Source organism: Typopeltis vanoorti, chromosome 6 (assembly GCF_054136105.1).
Source record: "Typopeltis vanoorti isolate ZY-2024b chromosome 6, IOZ_Tvanoo_1.0, whole genome shotgun sequence".
In the NCBI taxonomy this organism is placed as follows: Eukaryota; Metazoa; Arthropoda; class Arachnida; order Uropygi; family Thelyphonidae; genus Typopeltis; species Typopeltis vanoorti.
The window spans coordinates 80,251,648-80,277,339 of record NC_143554.1 but is presented as its reverse complement, the minus strand read 5'-3'; the positions used below and the strand labels follow the sequence as shown (position 1 = coordinate 80,277,339).

The 25,692-nt window shown below is 34.0% G+C and overlaps 2 protein-coding genes across 2 annotated transcripts in view; one reads left to right on the top strand and one right to left on the bottom strand.

The window, feature by feature from the left end:
• Positions 1-9,921, top strand: part of LOC150105621 (putative sodium-dependent multivitamin transporter) — a 56,089-nt gene extending 46,168 nt beyond the window's left edge. The window contains exons 12-13 of the mRNA XM_090394948.1: positions 9,239-9,339; positions 9,684-9,921. Coding sequence (XP_090251074.1) covers positions 9,239-9,339; positions 9,684-9,785 — 203 coding nt within the window. The 3' untranslated portion in view covers positions 9,786-9,921. The remainder of the gene's footprint in view (positions 1-9,238; positions 9,340-9,683) is intronic.
• Positions 9,922-10,372: 451 nt separating this feature from the next.
• Positions 10,373-24,793, bottom strand: LOC150105620 (sodium-dependent multivitamin transporter-like). The gene is made up of 5 exons (XM_090394947.1): positions 24,679-24,793; positions 19,557-19,795; positions 15,993-16,090; positions 15,221-15,309; positions 10,373-10,695 (listed from the first exon to the last, which is right to left on the bottom strand). The coding sequence occupies exons 1-5, from the start codon at positions 24,712-24,714 to the stop codon at positions 10,537-10,539; spliced, it is 621 nt and encodes a 206-aa protein (XP_090251073.1). The 5' UTR covers positions 24,715-24,793; the 3' UTR covers positions 10,373-10,536.
• Positions 24,794-25,692: the final 899 nt, after the last annotated feature.

Sequence of the window (25,692 nt, the reverse complement as noted above, 5' to 3'; positions counted from 1 at the left end):
CATCAACACAAAAACACATTCAATAATGTATATAAATTTACAATATAAAGGAAACAAGAATTACAGAAGTACAATTTCATATATAAAAAAAATTGACAGGCATATTTTATTAAAAATCAACTAATTAATTAATCCAAAAATTCTAAATTAAATTATTTCAGTTTAAAAGCAAAAAAACATAAAACTAACAAGTAAAAAATATTAAATTACATACAGTTACTTTTTAAAAATGATGCGTTTTTCTGTTTAAATTTGTTTTACTATAAATTTACAATTGACACTTCAGTCAGTGACTCACTAGACACAGAGAGCGAACGAACTGGTCGGTTTACAACAGTAATGAAAATTTTTTTTACAAATCAGAAAAAGATGAACCCAAAACAGAAACACACGTGTTTCACTGACGCAATAGATGAAACATTTGGTTCTATGGTTACCCTGCGAGGGCCGAAACCAGCCAACACGCAATAAAATTTTAAGACGGACAAAGCGTCCCATAGTCGAGGGTGTAAGGTGACATATCTCAATCACTTTTACGATTATAATTTGTAGAATTTTTTACTCGATCCGCAGAGGGGGAGAGGAAACCCCCCACCCGCGGACGTATTAGTTGACGTATCATGGCATTGTGACCTGGTCTGAGATCATCTATCGCACACAACAACAGTGCCCAGTATATCTGGGCAACCAGTTCCACTGAAGTGCGTGAATTAGAGATCTGATGACTGCTGTATGCCTAGTGGCGGCGGATGCCTTGAGGATTTGGTAATTGTTGGTGATGAAATTACTGTTACATAGCATGTTCAATATTCAGGTCACTTGCTGTGGCCAGTACTGGGCTTGTGCCTAACAACTCTTCCAGATCAAAGTCACATATAAGCGTTTATTGGAGGGGTTACATACAGAGTGAACTATTAGTCCGCTTGTGTTAGCTGTATGTATTTCATCTTCTGTTGATGTCTGCAAGGTTAGTGCAGCAAATTCTTATTGTTGAAGTAATATATTTCTCAAACAATTGGAATTCCAAATACTGATCTGTAAAGAATTGGACTTTCTGTAGGCGTTAGCATGTGTGAACCGGAATTTTAGAGTTTACCTTAAACAGTCGGGGAGGAATGTTATGTAAGGCTGGTCTTGATTAATTCAGTTTGCATTTCCCATAAACTGTAACTAAACCGGTATTTCTGAGTTTAACTGAATGTTGTAGATTGAGTTACACTGTCTTCCTGATGCTAATACTTCCACATAACGACGGACTTATTTGTGTCATTCTTGGAGCTTCAGAAAAGGTTTCTTTATTGCGTATAATCACTTTCTGAGATATGGGTTTTTTTTCTTGAGGGGTACTATATAGTGCCGGTTCATCCGCACTGTATACATGCTTTATAATTGGCACGTGGGGACCTTCGTGGTTTGTTCACTTGGCTGGTTCTGATATTCTGCTGTATTCTTATTTATATCTTTATTATTACAAAATTACACACACACACACACACACACACACACACACACACACACACACACACACACACACACACACACACACACACACACACACACACACACACACACACACACACACACACACACACACACACACACACACGTAAATGTGGAATAAGAGCAGTGCAGTAATTACTTGAATATTTTGAATTAGTTAATTTCTCCTTTTATTCAATTTTTATACTTTTTATATACAATTATTCTAAACAAATTTTCAATATTCTTAAATTTATATACTGTCTAATCAGATTTCTGTATGTGTGCACGTTCTTTTCATTTGATATTAAGAGCGGTAAGCCGTTGAAGATTTTTGGAGCCAAATATATCTGGTGTTTGTGTATTATTGTTTTTTTCGCTTTTGGGATAGAATATTTGAAGCCTGCTTTTCTGCATAAATATCTTTTCTAATAATTACGTACCGCTTATCAGTGTTTAGGAAGGGTAGCATCCTGTAAATATATAATCATTTAAGGGTAGGATATTTAATCAGGCATATTTAGCATTCACCGTAGTGTCTCTATATTTAATGTTGGTTAAAGCGTATTAATTTATTTTGTAAGGAGATTAATGGTGTCGGTGTGGTGTGATATGTTCCTCCCGAGCTGAGCATACTGTACTGTGTAACAGTCTGTCTTTATTCAGGAGAAATATAATGCTCTTAACATTGTCAAGAACATGATAAGAATCTCTTTAAGAAGAAGACTACTCGAGATAGCATAAATCTTACTCTGTTGCATACTTCTGTAACGACGGAAGCTGGAAAGCACATTCTTGGTAGGTTATAATATTGACGTTTTCTATCTCCATGCAGTTACAATTTTGGTAACTTTTACACTTTCAGTTATGTAGGAATATATAGATGGAAAAATTGGTTTTATTATTAGATGTATTTCTGAGTTTAAAAATTATGAACTTTGTTTGTTTAGTTAACCGTGTTTTGCATATCACTTACAGAATTTGCAGTGAGGTATCATCTGCAAAAGTATTTACTTCAAACCTGTAGACCACAGAAGTTGATGTAAATGATAACTAATACTGGCTCAAGCAAAGAACTGAAGTTGGGGAACACCACATTTTAACCGAACGAAATTGCTTAACTTTTATTAATTTTTACTGCTTGTGATCTAGACTTTAAATAACTCTTAAACAAGTCATGTGCACAGCCTACAATTCCTACATTCTCCATTTTTTTAAAATAAAATATCATGGAATACTGTGTCAAAAGCTTTCTAGAAGTCTAGAAAGACCTAAAGTTAGTTTGTGTTGGTCTTTTCATGAATAAATCAAGTTTGCGAAGTCGCACGTGCTCAGTGTTTAGTTTCTGTCTAAACCCATACTGGTTCTTAGAGAAGTGTTTTTTTTTTCTAAAAAAATGACTAATCTATTTTTTACTAATTTTTCTAATATTTTGGAGAAAACCGGATGTAGAGAGATTGGCCTGTAGTTTTTAAGATCATTTTTGCATCCTTTTCTATATATTGGTATTACTACAGCTTTCTCAAATTCTGTTGGAGGCATACCAGTCATCAGCGATAGATTGAAGATAGTCATCAAATTAGATATCACATATTCCTGGTACTCCCGCACAATTCTGACATTAATACTATCGTGGCCAGGAGCAGAAGAGTTTTTAAGTTTCATTATAATATTTTTGATTTCATTCTATCAAGTAGGAAAAATTACATGGAATTCTAAGGCTCTTTTACCATTTTTAGGGAGGAGGTATTACACGGAATATTATCTTTACTGTTGATCTTTAGCTCGTAACATTACTGAAGATATCAGCTTTCTGTCGGAGTCGCTCTTCATACATCCATTGGGGATGTATTTTCACTGTGGAAGAAATATTCAGATTTTTGTTTGTTTACGTCTTGGATCCTTTGAAACTGACTTCCTGATCTTGGAATGCCTCAGGGATTGATTAAAATGTGAACCGTGATTGCGTGTTTTGGATATCTTCAAGTCCAAGGTTCGCACACGGGAGTTAAATTGGTGACAAGACTTATCCCCAATATAGACATTTGACATCAAGCTTTCAAAACAGAATGAGAACTTGATCACAGTTCTCCTAACAGCTAAGAAAGCCCATTAGTATCGAAGACAATTATCATCTGAAGCACGAATACAATCGCACGCCTCAAGGAAAATAAGCTCACCTTAGACAGATGAATCCAAAACTAGAACAGCATTCCAAAAAGTCTTTCAATCACAAAATCGCTAACTCATTATTCATATCTCTCGAAAATATTAAGATATACACTAAGATATGAAGCACACGAATACCACGACTCAACATACACATGTAACCACAGTAATACGATTTTTAATAAGTAAATATCGTCCTAAGTATCAAGGACATCTTCGATACAGTTAATTCAAACAATACTAGGAATTAGAAACAGTTAGGGTGCATGCTTACAATATAAACCCTCTATGCGTGCAGTAGCGTGTTATAGAATTAAATTAAAATATATCTGGAAAGAAAAAAAAAAGATTACATTAAAATGAGATAACATATAAAATTATTTTACACAATTTAGAATGACAATTTTCCAGACTTTAGGGACAGTAATGTCATTACGGTTCGAATTAGGTCTGTGACGTAGGGCTTCAGCACTTTCTTTATATAAACGTTCAGATTTGTATAAAGATCTATGTAGAAGTTTGGTTTTCTTCCAATGGATCCTATGGTTTGGACTTTCAATTCCATGTTGTGCGAGGCCAGATTTCTGCCGTTTGATGAGACGGATATGGTCTTGATGTTCCGAAACGAATTTGTTAATGGATCTACCTGTCTGTCCATAGTAGGACAATTTACAGGAGCATAGGACTTCCTACACACTAGGTAGCATAAGAGGTGAGAGTTTGTCTTTAGGAGAAGGTAACCAATTGTGGATTTGGTTGATTGATTTGTAGATAGCAGCCAATTTATATTTCTTCATAATTTTTGAAATACCGTATATCAAAGAGATGCCTTTGACATACGTATGGGAATCCTACGTTCATGTTCGTTCGGGTTTGTTCTAGTCTAGGTTGAAGTGTGGGGAAGTGACTGATGGTTTTTTACGTGGTTTTGGATTGTATTCATTTCGTATAGCTATATTTTGGATTATTTCCAATTCTTGGTTTAAAGAACCTTCGGAGGAGCAGAATCTGTGTGCTCTGGTTACTAATGATGCCAAATTTTTGAGATTAATGGTGAGCCGAAAAAAAACCAACTTTTTCAGGACGCTATATTGACAATTCACAATTATGAAGAAATATAAATTCTTATTTCAAGTTGTACTGCAATTTGACATTTTGGAGGATAACTATGTCTAGAACGTCGGAGGAGCCAATTGGACTGAGATGAGTTGGAACTAAAGGACCAGCCACAGCTATGCAATTGGAACTTGAGTAGTTAAACAAAATGCGGCAATTTTTGTTGGTAGATTTGCTGCTCCAGGCAGGATGGTTTGCATTGAAGTCTCCACGATGATGACCGGTCATTTTACTCCAAGGATGGTATCCAGATCTGAGGTCAACGATGTTTTTGTTGGAGGGTTGTAAGCAGCAAACATTTTTAGGTTTCCAACTGTGTTTGTGAGGACATTAATGCCTGTATTTCGAGGTTGGTGGTTGCAGGGTTGGTTATTGAATGATGGTTTATATAGTTTTTGATAAGGGTAGCTGTACTTTCACCTCTATACCCAAGTCTGTCGTTTCTGTAAACCTGATACCCTCTGATTTTAGGTTGTCAGCAGGCCTCAGGCGAGTTTCATTGATTAGAAGTATATTTGGGTTATATATATTATTGAATTCCTGGATTTCCAACACTTTGTTTTTGATACCGTTGACGTTCCAAGCGATAATCCTAAGCGAACCTGGAGTGATTTTTTCTATGTATCAGAGAGTGAGGATAATATGGATTGCGTTTGCTGTAAAAATCTTTTTGTAACACTTAGTGATGGGTTTATGTTGCTGAAATCCTGCAGCATATTTGCAAGAGAAGAGGTGATAATAGTTGATAGATTTGAATGTGGATTAACCAGGTTCTGGTTTTGTACTATTTGTTTCGAGCGGGTCACATCGGCATAAGTTCTCGTTTGGTGTTGAAGATTCATTCTCTTGAGGGTCTCAGTTAATGATGAGCGAGCACCTGTTGTCATGTTCTCACTTTTGGAGGACTGAGGAGTTTGAATTTCAGGAACTCTCCCACTATATGACGAGGAAGTTTGACTATTTGGATCGTTCCATCTGTTTTTGGGGTGATGAACACACCCTCTATAATTAGCGGAGTGAGGACCGCCACAATTAGCGCACTTAGTCTCAAGGTGGATTTTGGCTTGGTGCAAGTGTTTGTGGGGTGATTCTCGTCACATTTTAAGCATCTGTACTGAGCTTTGCATAACTTTCGGGCATGGCGAAACTTCTGGCATCTGTGGCACTGCCCAGAAGATGCTCTTTTACTCAATGGTTCTGGGGTGATTTTAAGTCCACAGATTGACTTTAGATTGTAAATATCCTTGTAAATGTTATGAATCTCTACTAAAACTAGAGGCATAGGTGTCTTATTTGATCTGAACTTTATGGGAGGTAGATCCTGTAAGTTGAGGTCAGTGACTATTTCATCCGTGTCAATATCCTCGGAGACTCCTCGTAGGACCACTTTCAGAATTTTTTGGAGGTAAGTTAAAATGTACGGTATTGTATTCCTCTTGCGTCCAGCTCCTTTGTAAGATTTCTATAATCGGTCAAGAAGGCTGAATTTTTCTGCCCTCATCTACATTTTTGGCCAATCTATAATTTGTTTGTAGGTTGGCCATGGTGGTTCTTAGGGTTGTCCATCTCTGCTTCTCCCTTAGGATAACCGGTGGAACCTTCTCATTGGGAGAAGCGGAGGAGTCTGAATTGGGAGAGTCTTCGTCCATACCAACTTCATTTGTTGGTTCAGAAGCGAGAGTTTCTTCTCTTCTTACGAGCGTGAGTTTCTTCTTGATCAGAGGGATTAGAGGTAGATACCAGTAAATTGAGCTTTTTCTCCATTTGAGGAGAGCCTTCATTTTCTTCATCATCAACCTCGGGTAAAGAATATAAGTTTAAGTAGCCTGGCCATTCTTGTTCAAATTTTTTAAGAAGCTTTTTAATGAAAGCGAGTGCTAGCCCTTTGTCAAGAGAGTCGACGATGATGTCGGGATCAATCAAGTTGGCAGGCCATTTCAGTTTGAACTTCTTTTGAAGTTTATTAATGAATATGATAGCCAGCTCTTCGTCAAGCAAATTAGTGACAACGTCCAAGTCAGGCACGCTCATGTCGATTTAATTGCGTATGAGCGCAAATATAAATCCCGCAGGTCTAGAGACCTGCCAGCAAATATTATGTAGAGAATCCCGCAGCCATAGAGAACTGGCAGCAATGCCAAACGTTGGCTAACGCAATAATCTACCAGCTAGACAATATAAGTGCAAAAATAGTCACAAAACGTAGAAAGCTTATCTCTAAAAATCATTCAGAATTTCATTCAGAATTCCCCCCCAAAAATATCATATTAATCAAAACGTAAGATTAGTAAAAAGTACACGTAAACTCTCATCTTGATAGGCACCATTTTTTTCTCCCCCATTTTACATCCTTATAAGGACTGGCTTAAAGGTGCGAAGCAAGAATGCTGTTCATATTCCCTGTTATCTGTAGATCTGTAGAGGACAGTGTAAGGATAACGTGTTATTGAGCTATATAAAGCTCTGATCATGGCAAGAGGGTAACAGCAATAACCGAGTCTCAGTTAGAACTTCATTGGATGCAGCATTGTCGTCCATTATCCTCTAATGATATTAATCACCGCATCTCACGGTCGATTCTCTTCTCCACGGTCCTACCCCCACATTTCACATTCTTATAGTCCTTATAAGGACCGGCTTAAAGGGGAGCAGCAAGAATGCTTTTCATCTTCCTCGTTATCTGTAGAGGACAGTGTAGGGATAAGGTGTTATTGAGCTATTAAAGCTCTGATTATGGCAGGAGGGTAACAACAATAGCCGAGCCTCAGTTAGAACTTCATTGGCTACAGCATTGCCATCCATTACCCTCCCAGGTTTTTATCAACTGCTAATCCTTCCCTCCAACAACCGCCCCTATTTCACATCCTTGAAAGAACTGGCTTAAAGGGGCGAACAAGAATGCTTTTCATCTTCCTTGTTATCTGTAGAGGACAGTGTAGGGATAAGGTGCTATTGAGCTATTAAAGCTCTGATCATGGTAGGAGGGTAACAGAAATAGCGGAGCCTCAGTTAGAACTTCATTGGCTATAGCATTGCCATCCATTACTCTCCAATGTATTAATCACCGCGTCTCATGGCCGATTCCTCTTCATCTCCCGATTACTATATTTCAAATATGTCTTAGGTTTTAGTTATCAAAATCGATCAGCTGAATTTTTTGGTGCATAAAATTTTACTTTAAAAATTGATAATTATATTTTATTTGTTGATATATATTTAGTGAAAGCATTAATATTATAGTTTCAATATTTATTATACTCAAAATGTAATAAAGTAAATGTATAAAAAAATTTACATTATTCAAACAAGAGCTGAAATGTTTAGCATATTGGTAATTGTAATATTTATGAAATGCTTATGACTACATATGACGAGTTGTCAAGCTACTGCAGGCCTCCAATAAGCACTGCAGTAGTGATGAAATTCATTTACTGCCTAATTTATTCCACGGTGGGTATAGATTTGAACCGATGCTCTGTTTAGATAGCTTGAAATAAACATAAATACTTTGCTTTTTATCTAAATATTGTAATCACAACATTATGAAACGCTTATACTCAAATTCTGCCTCTTTATCTGTTATTCTGACTTCATATCATATCCACAAGGTAAACAAAAACAACAAACCAACCAAGCACCACCACCACACAAGTATTACATCAATCAGTAGGGTGTTCTACGGCGGGTTTGAGTGCTAAGCGGGAGGGTTAAAATACATTTCTGAGAATATTTTACAATTTTTACTGATATTGTATGGAATTATATTTGTGTGGTGTTCTTCTAGCCAATTTTAACTGCCATTTCTGTTTGACAGCGGCTAACTCTTGTTCATATTTTTATGTGACTCATATCCATAAAAGATTATAAACTGCAAATCTATAGTACATGAGCACCAAGAATGGCCTAAGATTTTAAATTAAACTTTTTTATATTTTTTATTTTTTACATAAACCTGATCTATACACCAATCATGGAACTTCTTCAATCCACTTCAAGATTCCAATAAGCGTGGAAATTGTCTCTCAGCTAATAACAATAACAAAACATCGAGTATTTCTAACAACAATGGGGTGGGGTGGGGTGGGGGAGGAGTATGAGTATATGTTGTTGGAAGTAATAAATGTCAGAATAATGTGTCAACTTTCTCAGTGTTATTCTATTTACCTATATGCAAATTGATATGGAATTAAACTAAGATAATAGAATTTTTTTTAATTCCCAGTCCTTTTAGGAGGTTTCAGTTAATAAGTAAATCTTATGCTTCATAATCTTTTTTACTTTATGCACCAATTTTCACAACCATATAAGTGGAACATTAATGGTGCTGTTTTTATTCATTGATTGACAGTATATTATTATGACAGTATATTATTATATTATACATCAAATAATTATAAAGTTTAAACATTCAAAGTAAACTGTCCAAGGATATGCCTATAGATGCTACTTGTACTAACGTACATTTATTTTTTAGGGGAGAAACAGGACGTTAATCCAGATCTCCTTAGTCCTATCTTAAGGAAGTTCCATAAAATGTCGGAGAAATCGAAGGAATGTAAAATATCCACTATCCAAGTAAGCCACAATATTTAATATTTAGTAAATGTTGTGAAACTGATAGAATATTTAATATTTAGTATATGTTGTGGAACTGAAAGAATATAGAGAACTACACATACATAAAACAATTACAAATCAAATATTTCTCTATTTCTCCATATTTCTCCAGAGCACTATTAAACCGAAAATATGTATATCGTGATTAACTTATAATTTAATAATGTAAATTATTTTAAGGTGTATGAAATATTTATTATTTTTTAAAACATTAAATTAAATAAATTAAAATTTTTATAGAAAATGCATGTTAAATTATTATCCAACATATATTTTATATGAAGAATAATGTTATATTCTAGATATCTGAAGTTAACAAGAAAAAAGACGGAGAAGCTGCTACCAACAAGGAACACCATGCCGTCCACAACGACTCATCAAAGAATCAAAATAGTGCATTTTGACTGGAGGAGAAAGTAGTAATACAAATGTAAAGAAAAGTTCATTTTCAGTGTATGAACTCGTGATTTCGTTGCATGGCATCTAGTTGACATAAACAATCGTTGTAAGTCGTGTAATAAAGAGGTGGTGGGTCTTTCACTTTTGAATGTTTCGTTATTTTTAAATGCAGAACAAACAGAACAAATGTGCAGTATAGAAGCACAGTTAGATTTTGCATTATTACTTAAATAGGTTTTCAAAGAACCCGGATGTCATTTACCTGCATTACAGTGTCACGAATATCAACATCTGATCAATTCCTTCAAATGAAAATTCCTTCGTTACGTGTAGCTAAACGATGCCATCTAACGGTGAAAAATGTAAATAATTAAACAGTGGTGGCTTTTACTTTTTACGTTACAAAAACAAGTAATATAAGAAATATGTTCACTAGCTTTTTATACTTTGAAGAATTAATACTGTCTTTTAAAATTTTTCTTTTTATTTAATCAATAAAGAAAATATTATAAATATTAATGACTGACACAGACAACCTGATTTATATTTCTCCAAAATATCTTTTTCGCTCTTTCTTTATTCATTTTCTCCCTTTACAATTCTATAATCTTTGTCATTAGTCATACAATAAAAAACGACGATTCTTGTATAAATAGATGCCTTTGTCTTTGAACTATGATACAGTGTTTCGCTGAAGTGTTATGGTACATTTACTATGATACAATTGCCCATGGCATGGGATGACTATAATACAGGTTAAAATAGCACTTCATTCGATTTTTCTTGTTTAGATCCTAGTGTGAATTTTCGGCTTCTTTGATCATCCTCTAGAATATAAACAGTACTTCTCCTTGGAATTCTCCACCATCTGTTTTTATCATTTTCTTCTTTGTGACAAATCACTCGGTTCTGTTCCTGAAAGATTAGATATCGAAACAAGCATTTTTATTAAATGATATATAATATATCTGGATTATGGGATTTAGATTATGAGGACAGATTGCGAGTATGTGGATTGCAGACTCTGATTAACAGCAGAAAGAGGAGGGGGGGATATGATAGAAGCCTATCAACTTTTGAATGGGTGTTATAAAATATCGTCTGATGAAATTTTAAGTTATATGGAATGTGGGGAGGGGCATCCATGGCAGTTAAATTTATTTGCAGTCAAGAAAGGGGTAAGAGCTAGGTTTTTCTCTCACGCAGCAGTGAGTGGAATAATTTGCCCTTAGGGATAGTGAGTGCATCTAGTGTGAATGAGTTTAAGGGAAGGTATGATAGTTGGTTTGGATGATTTTAAGCCCCCCTCGATGAGCCCTTGACTCCCTCGAGGTCACAGATAATAATAATAATAATAATATGTTGGCAGCATAAAATAGAGACAGTACTGTAAAACGAAACAGCAAAAATTCTCTGGGACTTTAGAATACAAACTGATCGGCATTTGGAACATAATAGACCTGACATCACAATTATCGAACCTCGACAGGTTTGGATTATCGATATCGCAGTGCCCAGTGATAACAACATTAACAACAGAGAACTGGAAAAAATGACTAAATATCGAGATCTGCCAATCGAAGTTGGCCGACTGTGGCTTAAACACACCAAAGTCACCCGAATAGTTATCGGTGCACTTGGTGCAATTTCAAAGAAGCTATTCAACTTTTTACAGCAATTAAACATCAACGAATTGATCCCATATGATCGACAAAAACATCATTACTTTGAACAGTCCATATTTTACGATGCCACCTGACAGACTACTCTTAGATGCTTGGGTAGAATCTGAAAAAATTCTACCCAAGAATGACAGAGAGAGAGAGAGAGAGAGAGAGAGAGAGAGAGAGAGAGAGAGAGAGAGAGAGAGAGAGAGGGAGAGAGAGAGAGAGCTAGTGTCTATAATTTATAGTCAAGATTTCAAATTGTTATTTAAATGATATCTTGTTTTTGACTGTGTATCAATTATGTGAATAAATAAATAAATAATAATAACATAATACCGTATGTTGAACCGTAATAAAATCTCTCAATTAAGCTAGTAATTTATAACGTCCAATGCATTTTTAAATATCGAATGCAGATTTTTAAAATAGTAATGCATGATACATTTAACACAGAAAATCGATGAAAATGGATTAAACAAAATGTTATTAATAATACTAATTCATTTTTTTTAATTCAAAAAGTAATTTGTACAAGCGAGGAATGAGACAAAATCTTTACGACCGAATAAAACCCATTAAATATTTCATATAAAATCCAAAGGAATCAACATTTCATCATGCTTTGCTGACTTGTGGATATTAATGTTACGAATTTGCATTTCTAAGATGAACGACTTATTTCCTCTTGGCAATGAGATAGTAAAGAGATAGGAGATTTCGTCTCGCAATCCATCTTTTCATATTCACAAGGGATGGTGTGTGAGTGTTGATATAACACGAAAATAAAAAAGATCATTCTTTGTAGTATAAAATTTTACTTCTTTATTATTATCAGTCCAGAGATTGTGAAATTCCATCCATTTATATAAATATATAAAATTTATATATAAATCTATGGTTTGCATTTTTTCCTTTTATTTTATTTCGTTGTTCACGTATTTTATTATTTTATAGATATTTTAGAGAGAATTAGGAATAAAATAGAAAAAGAAATGAACGAGGAACAGTTTGGATTCAGAACCAACAGAGGAACTAAAGAGGCTATAACTTGTCTAAGAATTATTGGGGAGAAAACACTAAACCATGGTGGAAAGTTGTTTTGGGGGATTTCTAGATTCTGAAAAGGCATTTGATACAGTGAAACATGAAAGGCTTTTTGACATTCTAGAGAATACCGATGTAGACTCTTATGATTTGGAAATTTTAAAGAGATTATATTGGTCACAAATAGCGTTAGTGTGCGTAAATGGAGAGGAAACAGGAGAATTCCCGGTGGAGAGAGGAGTCAGACAAGGATGCAAGTTATCACCATTATTGTTTAAATTGTTTTATAGTGAACAAATGTTTAGAGAGGCACTTGAGGATGTAGAAGAAGGAATAAAAATAAACGGAAGAATCATTACTAACTTAAGATATGTGGATGATGTAGTAGTGATGGCAGAAAGTGAAAATGGGTTAAAACAAATTATTCAAAGAATTGAAAACTCTTGTAAAGAGTATGGACTAAGAATTAACACAAAAAAGACCAAGATAATGATAATGGGTAGAAAAATAGGAGATAATGTAAAAATAAAATGTGGAGGAAAGATTTTAGAAGAAGTGGAAAGATTTTAATATTTAGGTAGCTGGATCTCAGAGAAAGGAACTTCAGAGTTGGACATTAGAAATAGAATAGGCAAAGCTAAATCGGCATTTATGGAAATGAAGAGAATTTTAATAAACAAGAACACTAAAATAGGCGTTAGAATTGGAATAGTTAAAGCAACAGTCTGGAGTATTGCAAGTTATGGAAGTGAGTCATGGACACTAAGAAAGAGAGATATGGAAAGAATTAATGCATTGGAAATGTGGTGTTATAGAAAGATGGAAAAGATGAGCTATACAGAAAGAATATCAAATCAAGAAGTTTTAAGACGAGTTGGGATGGAAAGAACACTATTAAGGAATATGCAAAGAAAGACTAGATTTGCAGGACATCTTCTGAGAGGTTCTTCGGTACAACTGACAAGAACTATATTACAAGGGTAAGTTGAGGGGAAGAGAAGACGTGGAAGACCAACTAGAGAGTGGTTTAATGACATCGTGGAATGGACTGGTTTAAGAATGATGGAGGCGACAGACAGAGAGAAATGGAGAAGAGCTGCTCATCTGCTGCAACCCTCTTGTTAGAGGATGCTACCGGACGACGACGATAGATTTTTGGTTATGGCTTAGTTATATCCTTTTCTAGTTCAGTGACAAAACTGCTCCATCTCTCTCTCTCTCTCTCTCTCTCTCTCTCTCTCTCCATGTTTTTCCTTACTTCTCGTTTTATAATTGCACTGTTTCTTTTGTACTCTACTTTTGCGAATTGAGCCATTTCTAGTAACTCTGTTTTTTTTATATATTTTTTATTGTCTTTTATATTTCTGTGTTCCAGTTTCGTCTTTTCCCATTCCATTTGCTCTTTAATACTAACATTTCTGTTGCTTTTGTCAGGACTGGTTTCAGATTTCCCCATTCCTCTTCTATGTCATGTGCTTCACGTGCAGCTTCTGTTTTTAAATCACCGCATTTCTTACATTTTTACCTAGTAGTTAATAGTTGTCTATTTCCAAATTTAATTTCCCATTTTCATTCAAAATAGCAGAAATGCTTTACTTGTTCTTCATTGAGAATGCAGTTGAAGGTTTCATATTTCTTCCTATTTTATAGGTCTTTTTTTATTACTAATTTTCATGTCAAATATTTTAAAGCATTATTCAATTTAATCAAAGAATCCTGGAGACGAGACTTCCATTTGTTCTATTTTAGAAGTATAATGATGTAAAGTATAGTGATGTAAAGGAAGCCAGGTTTAATATATTCGATTCTGATATCAGGTTTAATGTCACTTGATTCCATACTGTGATACACTTAAAGGATGAATTAGGCTGGAGATAAAGTATACTCTTGCCTTATACCCGATTTTGCATCAAACCATCTTCTTTCAGTTCTCATTGCTGACTTAATGTAGACTATGTATGGATCTGTATAATGTTCAATTTTACCTATATAACTGTAGCATTAGAGCCTCCATATATCAGTCAGTATAGACAAAGTCCTTGGGTTGGAAAGACCAGGGTTCGATTCCTGTTAGTGACGTGAGGCATCTATCTAGTCTCTTTCGACTAAAGGTGAGTTAGCCGGTATCATACGGAGGTCGGTTTTTTTTTTTAAACCGGAAACTCGGGTTTGTGGTCCCTCAGAACTGGAAAACAGGCCTGTGAACATACAGGACATAGGACACACCGGGAGGTATATGGCTAACCACCTTATCCTCGATACGGTAGCAGTTAAATGAATAGAAAATCCTCGACGCTGCAACGTAAAAAAGGAGGGAAGGAATAATAATAAGAAGAACTATAGCATTATGAATAATGGTGACCTTCTTGATTTCAGGGCAGTGTTTTAATAGTATGGCATGTAATAATATTCGGATAGGGTTTTTGCTGATGTTGCTAACTTTCTGTGTTTTGTTTGCATTCCCCCCCCTTTTATTTGTTGCAGGTGGTTGGGTATGGGATACTGCATTTATAATGTTCAAATAAACGTAATAAAAAAGGCGAATGATTGATAATAGATATTCTGAGTGGTGTATTGTAAATATGACTTTGAATCAAGGCCCTAAAACGTGAACTTATGGGGAGTCTATCACGAGCAGCCTTACACTACCTTAGGGAAGATATTCCCATAAAGCCTTCTTAAGTTTCATCATGTTATTCATAACAAACAAACATTAAAAAGAAACTTACAGAACTTTCTAGTTTTTGGCCTTCTTTTGAGAGAAGCCAAGTCCTCACCAGAGGACTTAGAAGTTTCGGTTCAACATGCTCATTGCCACCTGAGAACAACGAAAAAAAAATATTGAATTAAGTACAGTAATGCCGAAAAGATATATATTATTTACTCAACCATTTTAAGTACTTTTTGCAACAATGGGTTGTAAAAGTACTTGGTTAATTGGTTGGTTGCTTTGTGGTTATTAGTGCAAGGACAGGAAAGGTCATATTATACCATTACAAATGTTACAGCAGTACACAAGGAGATAAACAATTATCGAAACACTTATTAATGTAGTTTTAGTACGTCTGTACTAAATATAACAGTACAGACGTACTAAAACGTCTTACTGTTTTAGTACAGACGTTTATACGCGAAACATTTTCGCGTATAAACGTCTATTTTCGCGTATAATGCGATTATAACGCGAACTAGAAATTTCGTTTGAAAACTAGCCCAAAAATGCCATGTCCACGTTGTGCAAGTCTAATAAGATGTTATATATTTTAAAATCAGCATATAATGCGAACCACTAACTTTAAATAGTATTTTTTACCATAAATGTTTCGCATTATACGCGATAATATACGGTACCTGTAGATGAAAAAAAAAAAAAAAAAAAACGGGAGTGCGAGTGTAAAATCGAAGTTCCTAATCACATTCATTTTAATAAACTACTATAAATCTAAAATCGGACGAATTATTTCATTGTTTTGGTTTAACTTATTATTTTAATAATCTTACCTGTTAGAATGCTGATGACGTAACCAGCTACCACCGTCAGCAGGGTGCTGAGTGTTGAGTACCACAAGAAAGATATCCGATATAAAGGAAATATCTGCCTGTATGTAGAAATTTGAAAGGAATATTTGTTCAACTAAGCAGATAATCGTATAGATCAATTATGTTCTAACTAATTCGATAAGGTGATAAAATATTTCAGCGATTTGTTTGAATTCACAGGGTTTTATAATCCGTTACAATCCTCCTCGAATAACACAGCAGTATATTACACTCCAATTAGAGTCATCTTTGTAGTACATTATACATAATATGTTCCACTCGCCCACATAAAGTAGCTATACTTATAATAATAATATGCAATATAAATTTATTAATTATGTTTTAATAATTTCAGAGTAAAATATACAGCTATTGAAATATTTAAAGGAAATTTCATATTTCAGATGTAAAAAACTTATTTCTCAAACTTCAGATTAAAACACCTTTTTGAAATCCTTATCTATTTTATATATTAATATAAATTTCAACGGAAAACTTGACTGATTTCATACAATGAAATTTTTCTTCAATCTTGCGTAATTTTATTAATCTTGCGTGTTGTATATGGTTATTTCCAATATGGAATTTTTCATTTCATTTGTATGGTTATTCCCAATTTCAATTTCAATATTGTTATTGTTTTCTTAATTACGTTTAGTTTTTATTTCAGTTCGTTAACCTTTATTTTATTTATTTTCTCTCTTATTTTTATTTGCTCATAGTTGATCTATATATACAGAACAAAGAGCCATTATTAACCACAGTTCATAGTAACATTGTGTACTAGGTTCTTAACATGTTTCAAATTCTCAGTTGGCTAATTACATTTAATCTATGATAGAGAGCAAAATTATTATATTATCTATAATTATATAGATTCTATATAACTGTAATCACGGCTATCAGTTGATCTTCAATAACTCAGATTTCTATGTCCTTTGGTGGAAAGACTCGAATCCAGTCTATGAGGTGAGAAGCCTTTATCGGGTATTTTCACTCAAATGAATTAATTGGGATCGTACAAAGGTTGACATTTTTTGCACGGAAACTCAGGCATTTATTATCGAACCATATATTACATTAAATCATGGAAGAGCGTACATATCTCTCCATACTATTGTATATTAGAAGTAACTTATCGTGCTGATTTTGCAGTATATTGGTGGGAATATATAGATTTCCTTTCGTTTTTTTGAAAAAGTTTTTTTTTTAAAGTTTTTTAAGCCTGTTTATTTTATACCTGTGTTTAAGTAAGTACAGTATATATTTGCAAAAGTGCAGGCAATTAATTTGCAAGGAATACTTCCAATGAAGTCTGAAAATCCACAAGCTGTCGATGACAGACTAAATTTGAATGCTTACCTTTCACTTTAAGAAAGGGTTTTACTTCACTTCGTTTTTTAACTTTAGTCTATATAGTCCTTATAAGGACTGGCTTAAAGGGGCGAAGCAAGAATGCTTTTCATCTTAGGATGAAAATGATCATGTCAGGAGGGTAACAGCAATAGTCAAGCCTCAGTTAGAACTTCATTGGCTACTGCATTGCCATCCATTACACTCCAAAGGTACAGTAAAGAAAGAGTGTCAGAAGAATGTGTCTGAATATCCTTATTATATATTGATTGAGCTTTCTAATTTCGTGTACATTTGACCAAGAATTTTAGATCTTAAAACATAATTATTCGTGAAAAGCAAAATCTATGCCTGAATTTTCTCTTGATATTCAGTAGATTTTAGTAATATTTATCAGTAGTTCTCCAGAAACTTGCGTAATATGAAAGAGTTAAACTTTCATATAAAAACCATTGCAAAGTTTGTATTATTTTAAGCTTCTTGGTCATAATATCCTCAAATTTTTATTGGAACAATTAAGAATAATGGACACTTGAAATAATGAAACAGCAAATAATATATAAGTTGAATGTAACCTGAATAATACAAGATGGTACTGGTATTAAAGTTATCTTTTATTTACTTTGTTAATTTTCCCATTTTTATCAGGGCTTTTCGATTAAACGTGAGTTAGTCAGTCTCACGAAGCTTGTACCGTTCCCTCTATCTAAAAAGCGGGGATTTTATCTCACAATCGGGCAAACCTACCATAAGTATACATATGAAGATAGACTAACCACCCCCTTATACTAAAACAATGCTTAATATTATTAATTTATGAATATGTAATAATATTATTATATATTACTTTATATTAAAATAAAAAACCTTATATTATACAAAAAATAGATAAAAATAGAAAACAGATTCTAAGCCTATTCACAGTATACATGTGCTATAGGTTTAGAAGTAATTTTTTGTAGGTGGAAGCAGCATAAAAAAAAAGAAGAAAAGAAATGATCTTTGATTTGCCCATACCGTATACATATACCCTTCATTTTTCATGTGATGCATGTTAATTTATAACATCATTTCTCTCTTATTTAGCTAATTACATTAGATTAACATTTCAACATATACTGCCTAATGTTCATGGGTTTGGTTGAATCCCTCATTCATATTATATCATTCTTGATTCTTTTCATTAGCCTTCGAAATTCTTAAGATGCTTTGTCTAATATTTATGTTCTTCTTAATATGATATGGTTAAATCGCCATTCGTTAATTTACTGAATATCATCATTTGTCGATATAATATAATATAATATAATATAATATAATATAATATAATATAATATAATATAATATAATATAATATAATATAATATATAATTTGTTGGTAAAAAGATCTGTTTGGCAATAATTTTTCAGATGAACTATTGGCTAAATCACGTCGGTGTAATGTAGTTTGTTAGCATATTAATTAACTTTTAAAAAAATCTTATAATTGCTTTTGCATTTCTAAAGAAATTCTAAAACAAATAGTATTCTAAATATTAATTTGTTAGAACTTAATTTTAACCTTATGTTGGAAGACAGGAGCGACCCATTAACATTCATGTTTTATTTTTTGTCAAATTGTCCAAGTAACTCTTTTGTTTAGTTTTATAGAATTATCCTTATAAGGACTGGCTTAAAGGGGCGAAGCAAGAAACATATTTCATATTCCCCGTTATCTGTAGAGAACAGTGTGGGATAAGGTGTTATTGAGCAATTAAAGCTCTGATCATGGTAGGAGGTTAACAGCAATAGCCGAGCCTCGGTTAGATTTTCATTGGCTACAGCATTGCCATCCATTACCCTCCAAGAGTATTGGATTGAATGAATCAATCACCGCATCTCACGGTCGATTGATCCTGAATACCCTCAACCTCTTGTTTAGTTTTATAAATGTAATTTATATAAACATTTTATTACTTTATATCCAATAAATAAAACTATAATAGAAATTTATTAATTATTCTACTCTTCAGTTTACTATCCTTAAGATAATTATTAATGCACTTTAATTTATAATAGTATGAACGTTTTTATGAAAATATTTAGAATTATACAGCAAAATACGTATACCAATGCTGCATACTCTACAGTTAGTTTTACTTGAGATAGCAGCTGATAATGTAAAGTACGTACTCTGTCTTGATTTCTTCAATTTCATGAGGTGGTCCTGTTGTGAGTAGTGTTTGATTGGTCATATCTGGAGCAGCCATTTCATCAGCTAAAATACTGTAAGCTAGTGGAGTATAATTGGAAACTGATGGACAACTTTGAACTGAAACTGGAAGTACTGAAACCGGTACTCGAGCTGAATTTGACCCGAATGCTATCCAGGAGATCATGCCTATTCCGATTAAGGTTCCGGACATTGCTCCCTAAAGTATAAAAGCGAGCACAAACATTTTTATACTTTATCTATACACAATATTGTCTGGTTTATCTTAGTTTTATCTATGTGCAATTTAATTAAACACGACGTAAGATGAGTTTAAGTAAAGCAGTTTAAACACTTCATTTTTTGGAACCCAGACATTATTGTTTCAGTTTAATGAAAGAATAATGTCTTCCTTAGAAAAATTATGTTTTGGTTTCAGAGGATCCACAGATTTCTTAGTGATGGAGTAGTTTTGAAAACAAAAATCATTTCCCTTTTAGAAATTGAGGGTCTGAGCTTTTGATTTTATTTTATTCTTGAGTTAGAATGCAATGGAGAATTTATTTTAAAAGTTTTTTTTTTAAATTAAAGTCCTTTGAAATTTCTAGAAATGTGAATTAATATACTTGCATACATTAAGAAAAAAAAAAGACAACTACCAGTTTAATGTTTCTCTTATTTCTATATAGATAAAAGAATAAGTTTTAAAATCAATCATACTGCATTGTCTCTCTCGCTCAGGAAGCCCCCCCCCACATTAATTTCGTCCAATTTTCTTGCATGATTATTTTATGTTTTTTCTTTATTATGTCTATTTGTTTCAATAACAAAAATATAACATATTATTTATTGGAGTCATGTTTTGATGGATATATATATATATATATATATATATATATATATATATATATATATATATCATCATCATCATCATCATCATCATCATCAACATCAGCCATTGTCAATCCACTGCTAGATGAAGGCCTTTCCAAGATTACTCCAAAACAAAACTGTCTGTCCTTGGCTCTCCTTTTCCATGTTACTCCTGAAAATCTGATGATATCATCAATCCACTGTGATTTAGGTCGGCGTCGTGGTCATTTTTTCTCGTGGAATCCAATCCATTACTTCTTTTTTCCACCGTTGATCTTGTCTTCAAGCAATATGTCCAGTCCATTGTCACTTTAGATGTTTCACTCTTCCTATGACGTCAGAGACTTTGGTTTGGTTTCTTATCCATGTATTCCTTTTGTGATCCAGTCTTGTGATACCAAGCATACTTCTTTCAATACTAAATTGGGTTGTTCTTAATTTTTGAATTTCCTTTGCATTTATGGTCCGTTTGGCAGTCATATGTCTATATAGGAAGAATACATTAGTTAAAAACTTTTCTCTACAGGCATAAATGGTAGTTGGCTTTTGAATATTGAATGTAATTTTCCAAATGCTTTCCACCCAAGCATTGTGCGCCTTTTAATTTCGTCCAGGATATTTTGTTCCATTGATATCTGTTGTCCTAAGTATATATAATGATCTACTTTAATTTCCTCATTATCGATTTTTATTATTTATGGTTGGCCATAGCTATTGAACATAACTTGGGTCTTCTGTAGGCCTGCTGTTTTGCTAGCAATTTGGAGTTCATGGATACGAGTCTGTAATTCATGCACAGTTGAAGTAAAGATAACTATGTCATCTGCAAAGCATAAATGGCTTAAATATCTTCCATTTATCTTCAGACCTTTCCCTTCCCAATCAAGAAGTTTGAATATTTCTTCTAAGCAGGGCTGTGAATAATTTTGGAGATATTGTGTCACCCTGTCTTATACCTTTCTGTATTCCCACAGTAGAGATGTTTCCATTGAAATGAATTGCTGCTGTGACATTGGTGTATGTTGATTTGATGGTCCTGATGTATGGCTCCTCCACTTGTTGGTTTCTTAATGCTTTAAGTATTGCACAAGGTTTAGGTAAATCAAAGGCTTTCTGATAGTGAATAAAACGAAGACATAGTGGTAATATATATTCATTACACCGTTCAATAATCTGCTGTACAACTTGAATATGGTCCATTGTACTAAAGCCCCTTCGAAAGCCTGCCTGTTCTTTTGGTGGTGCTAGGTCTAGAGTCACACAAAGCTAAGACTTTTGTAAACACTTTGTAAACCACTGATAGTGGACTGATAGGTCGGTAGTTCGTCGTCTTCTTTATCACCTTTTTTTGTATCAGAATTGGGTAGCCTTCTTCCATGTTGTTGGTACATCATTTTTCTTAAGGCATAAAGTAAATAGTTTTGCTAAGAATTTGTAGATTATTTTCCCACCTGTTTTCAGAAGTTCAGCTATAACTCCATCCTCACCTGCAGCTTTCCCATTTTGCAAGCTTTGGATGCTCCACAAAACTTCTTCTGGTAGAATCTGTGGTACTTCAGCTGTGTCGCAGTTGTCTTCTTCTTCATTTAATTCATCATCCTAATATAATATTGAGTAAAATTCTTCAACTCTTTTTGCTATAGCATATCTATCTCTGGTGATGGTCCCGTCTTGTAGTTTGACTGCAATCATCTGTTTGTTGGTGTTCATCGATTGCTGTTTGGCTCTTTTGAGATTACGGTTGTTTTTAATTGTTTGTTGTATGAATTTGCAATTGAATTTCTTATTCCTTCTGTGATACGTTTTCTGATTGTTCTGCACAATTCAGTGTATTCAATTTTATTCTGTGGGTATTTGATTGTTTCATTTCTCTTCGTTTCTTCATCAGCCGTTTTGTTTCTTCAGAAATTTTGTCTTGTTTCTGTTCTGCGGTACCAGTTATTTCAAGTGAGCATTGATAAATGTTTTGAGTAATAATGCCATTATTACTTTCTGATGGATTAGCATTGTCATCTACAATAAGATTTTTAAATCCATTGTTTAGTTCATGTTGGAATATATCATTTTTAATGTTGAGTTCATGTACATCTATGTTTTGCTTTGATCTTCGAAACAATTTCTTCTTTCTTTTTGGCAGTTTATTTGAATCTTATCGCGTAACATACAATGCTCACTTCCAACGTTGAAGGTGTTTATAACAGAACAATCTTGAAGATGTTTTTCTTCTTGCTGAGAATATAGTCAATTTCACCAGATTTTGCATTTGGACTTTTCCATGTCAACTTCCTATGTGTTTTTTTTTTCCCTGAAAAAAGGAATTCATGATGTACACGTGTTCTTTTTCTACAAAGTCTATTAGCGTTTGTAATCTCTCATGACATATCCAAAATTTCCCATTGGGCTTTCATCTGAATGTTGTATACCAATTCTAGCATTAAAGTCTCCAATTATAATTTTGAAATGATGTTTTCCTTCATTATAAAGTTGGGACACATCATGATAGAAGGCTTCAATTTCTTCGTCAGTATGATTTGTTGTTGGTGCATAGACTTGGATGACCTTAAGAGTGTATCTTTTCGAAATTTGAACAACAATATTTGCTATTCGATCGGATACACTGTCAACTTCTATTTTGTTGTTCTTCAATTTTTTATTCTCTACTGATTGTTTCCTTATCTTGACCTCTTTAATACAGTATGTCTCCGTTTGTAATTTAAGAATTTCATCACCATTACGTCTAACTTCGCACAATCCAAGTGTATACGTGTTTACAGTGTAAACACGTTTACACTGTAAATACAAATTATCCAAACACTGTTACTTACAGTGTTTGGATAAGTGTATCCAAACACTGTAAGTAACAGTGTATACGTGTTTGGATAAAAGATCAAAATTATGGTAAAAATTTAAAAAAAAAAAATTAAACATGAAAAAACATTGTTTATCATCGATAAAATTATACAGTTCAGTATAATTCAAAATTACTTAAAAATAAAATCCATTATCATAACCCCAATAATGTTCTAAAATAAAAACTATAAGAAATGTTATGTCTTTAATTGTAATGTTCAAATATTTAAAGAGACGGAGTAAGCTTCATAAGCACTACGAACACTGCTACTGGCGCAAACAACATAGAAGCAATAAACAACAGTGGAACTGCGCGGTATGCTTGCGCGCGTATCATTCCTTAAGTCCTTAAAAGGACGAAGCAAGAAGACTTTTCATCTTCCCCGTTATCTGTAGAGGACAGTGTAAGGATAGGGAGTTATTGAGTTCTGTAAAACTCTGATCGTGGCAGGAGGGTAACAGCAATAGCCGAGCTTCAGTTAAACTTCATTGTTACAGCATTGCCATCCATTAGCCTCCCAGGATACCCATTTTAGTCGCCTCGTACGACATGCATGAGCTACATTGGGGATATTCTTATCCCGGCCACCACATGGGTAACGCGTAGCAATCCTTATAAGGACTGGCTTAAAGGGGCGAAGCAAGAATGCTTTTTATCTTCCCCGTTATCTGTAGAGGACAGTGTAGGGATAAGGTGTTATTGAGCAATTAAAGCTCTGATCATGGCAGGAAGGTAACAGCAGTAGCCGAGCCTCAGTTAAAACTTCATTAGCTACAGCATTGCCATCCATTTCTCTCCAAGGGTAGTGGATTGAATGAATCAATCACCGTAATGTGTAAGTAAAGGTGATATCTCAAAAATATCGGACGATCTCTAGGCCACTCATTCGTGGGCGAATGACCGTCCAAATCTCAGCGTTGGTTCTACTCAGTGAAACTCGAGTACCGAGCAGAACCGCTCACATTCCGAGGAAAATAATTCACCGGCAAGTACCCCTCAGCGGGCCGTGCCGGAGAACACTTTCCCCGGAGACTCAAAGTGCTCCCTTAGGGCAAAACCTAAGAGAGCGAACTCATTTACCCAGGATAACAGCAACAGCCGAACTTCAGTTAAACTTCATTGGTTCAGCATTGCCATCCGTTACCCTATATGGGCATCTCATATAAAATCAATCACCGCATCTCACGGTCGATTGATTCCTTCCTCCAACGCGTAGCAATATAAGACGAGTTTCTACATGTAAGGAGTAATTATTAAAATAAATAAGGTGTTTGTGATATCTTACTGTAATTTTTGAATTTTTTAGGATTTTAGCAATTTAACCAAAAAAATTGTTAACAACATTATAATTAAATAAATACTGTTTAAAAGTTACTTACTTTATTGTTGGTATTCACAGTTAGAAGTCCTAACATAAAGAGACCCAGTATGGGTCCTGAAAGGATGCTGACCAAAGTGAAACAGGCTTGAATGAGACCCCCAAATGTGGCCACCACAAATGTCATCAACATACACGTACACCCGTATAAAAAAGCTGACGATATTGAAGTGAACATGTAAGAAGAGGAGACAATTATGTTTCTTCTACAGATTAAATACCGTATATTAACATTTGATTTCTAAATGTTCATTGTGCAGAATTACATAAACGTTGATTATTATTTTAGGGATAATAACATTTATTTTATTTATTCATTATTTCATGATTAATTTATTCCGTATCATGCTTATACTAGAACATCAGTTTCACTATTTCGTATATTTCAAATCAAGTATAATTTACTATAGAGAATATTTGCTCATGTGACCTTTGTCTTTTCTCCAGGGGCCAGCACTGTGCATTGTAATCTAACCGGTGTATTACTTCATTAATGGACAATCACTACAAAGATATTTCCGAAATAATAAACGATTATCAATTATTTTAAAATCTTGAGCAAGCAAATACCAATTAATAATTGCTTATAAATTATATGCACTATCTTATAAGGGTCTGTTTAGTTTAAATTCTCTACCATGTGATATGTTTCTTAAAACGCAGATTAACTAATCAATTTTAGCAGTAATTGAAATATTGCAAACGATATTTATAATGCAATATATTTTTCCAACCTGACCTCACTCAAACATTAGTGAGTTGCATACATCGTAACTCAGTAATGTTTGAGAGCGCACATTGCAACCAATCGCAGTGTACTCATCATCTTCATCATCAACAACAACAACCATGGGTCCAATGCCCGTAGGTGTCTGCTGCCATCTTGATATGATTCATCCATCGCATTCTATTTTGTGCAAGATGATTCAGTTTGTATATAGTTTCCACACCATGACGATGTCATCGCCCCATTCTCTGTTTGGTCTTCCTCTTTTGTTCTTTCCTTCAACCATTC

Bases quoted from the DNA above. Each gene is read 5' to 3' on its own strand.
- LOC150105620 (XM_090394947.1), bottom strand. From the start codon at position 24,714: ATGTTAGGACTTCTAACTGTGAATACCAACAATAAA. The intron at 16,091-19,556 runs GTACGTACTTTA...TTCTACATACAG, and splicing joins ATTGAAGAAATCAAGACAGA to GCAGATATTTCCTTTATATC. The intron at 10,696-15,220 runs GTAAGTTTCTTT...CTAATCTTTCAG, and splicing joins GCCAAAAACTAGAAAGTTCT to GAACAGAACCGAGTGATTTG.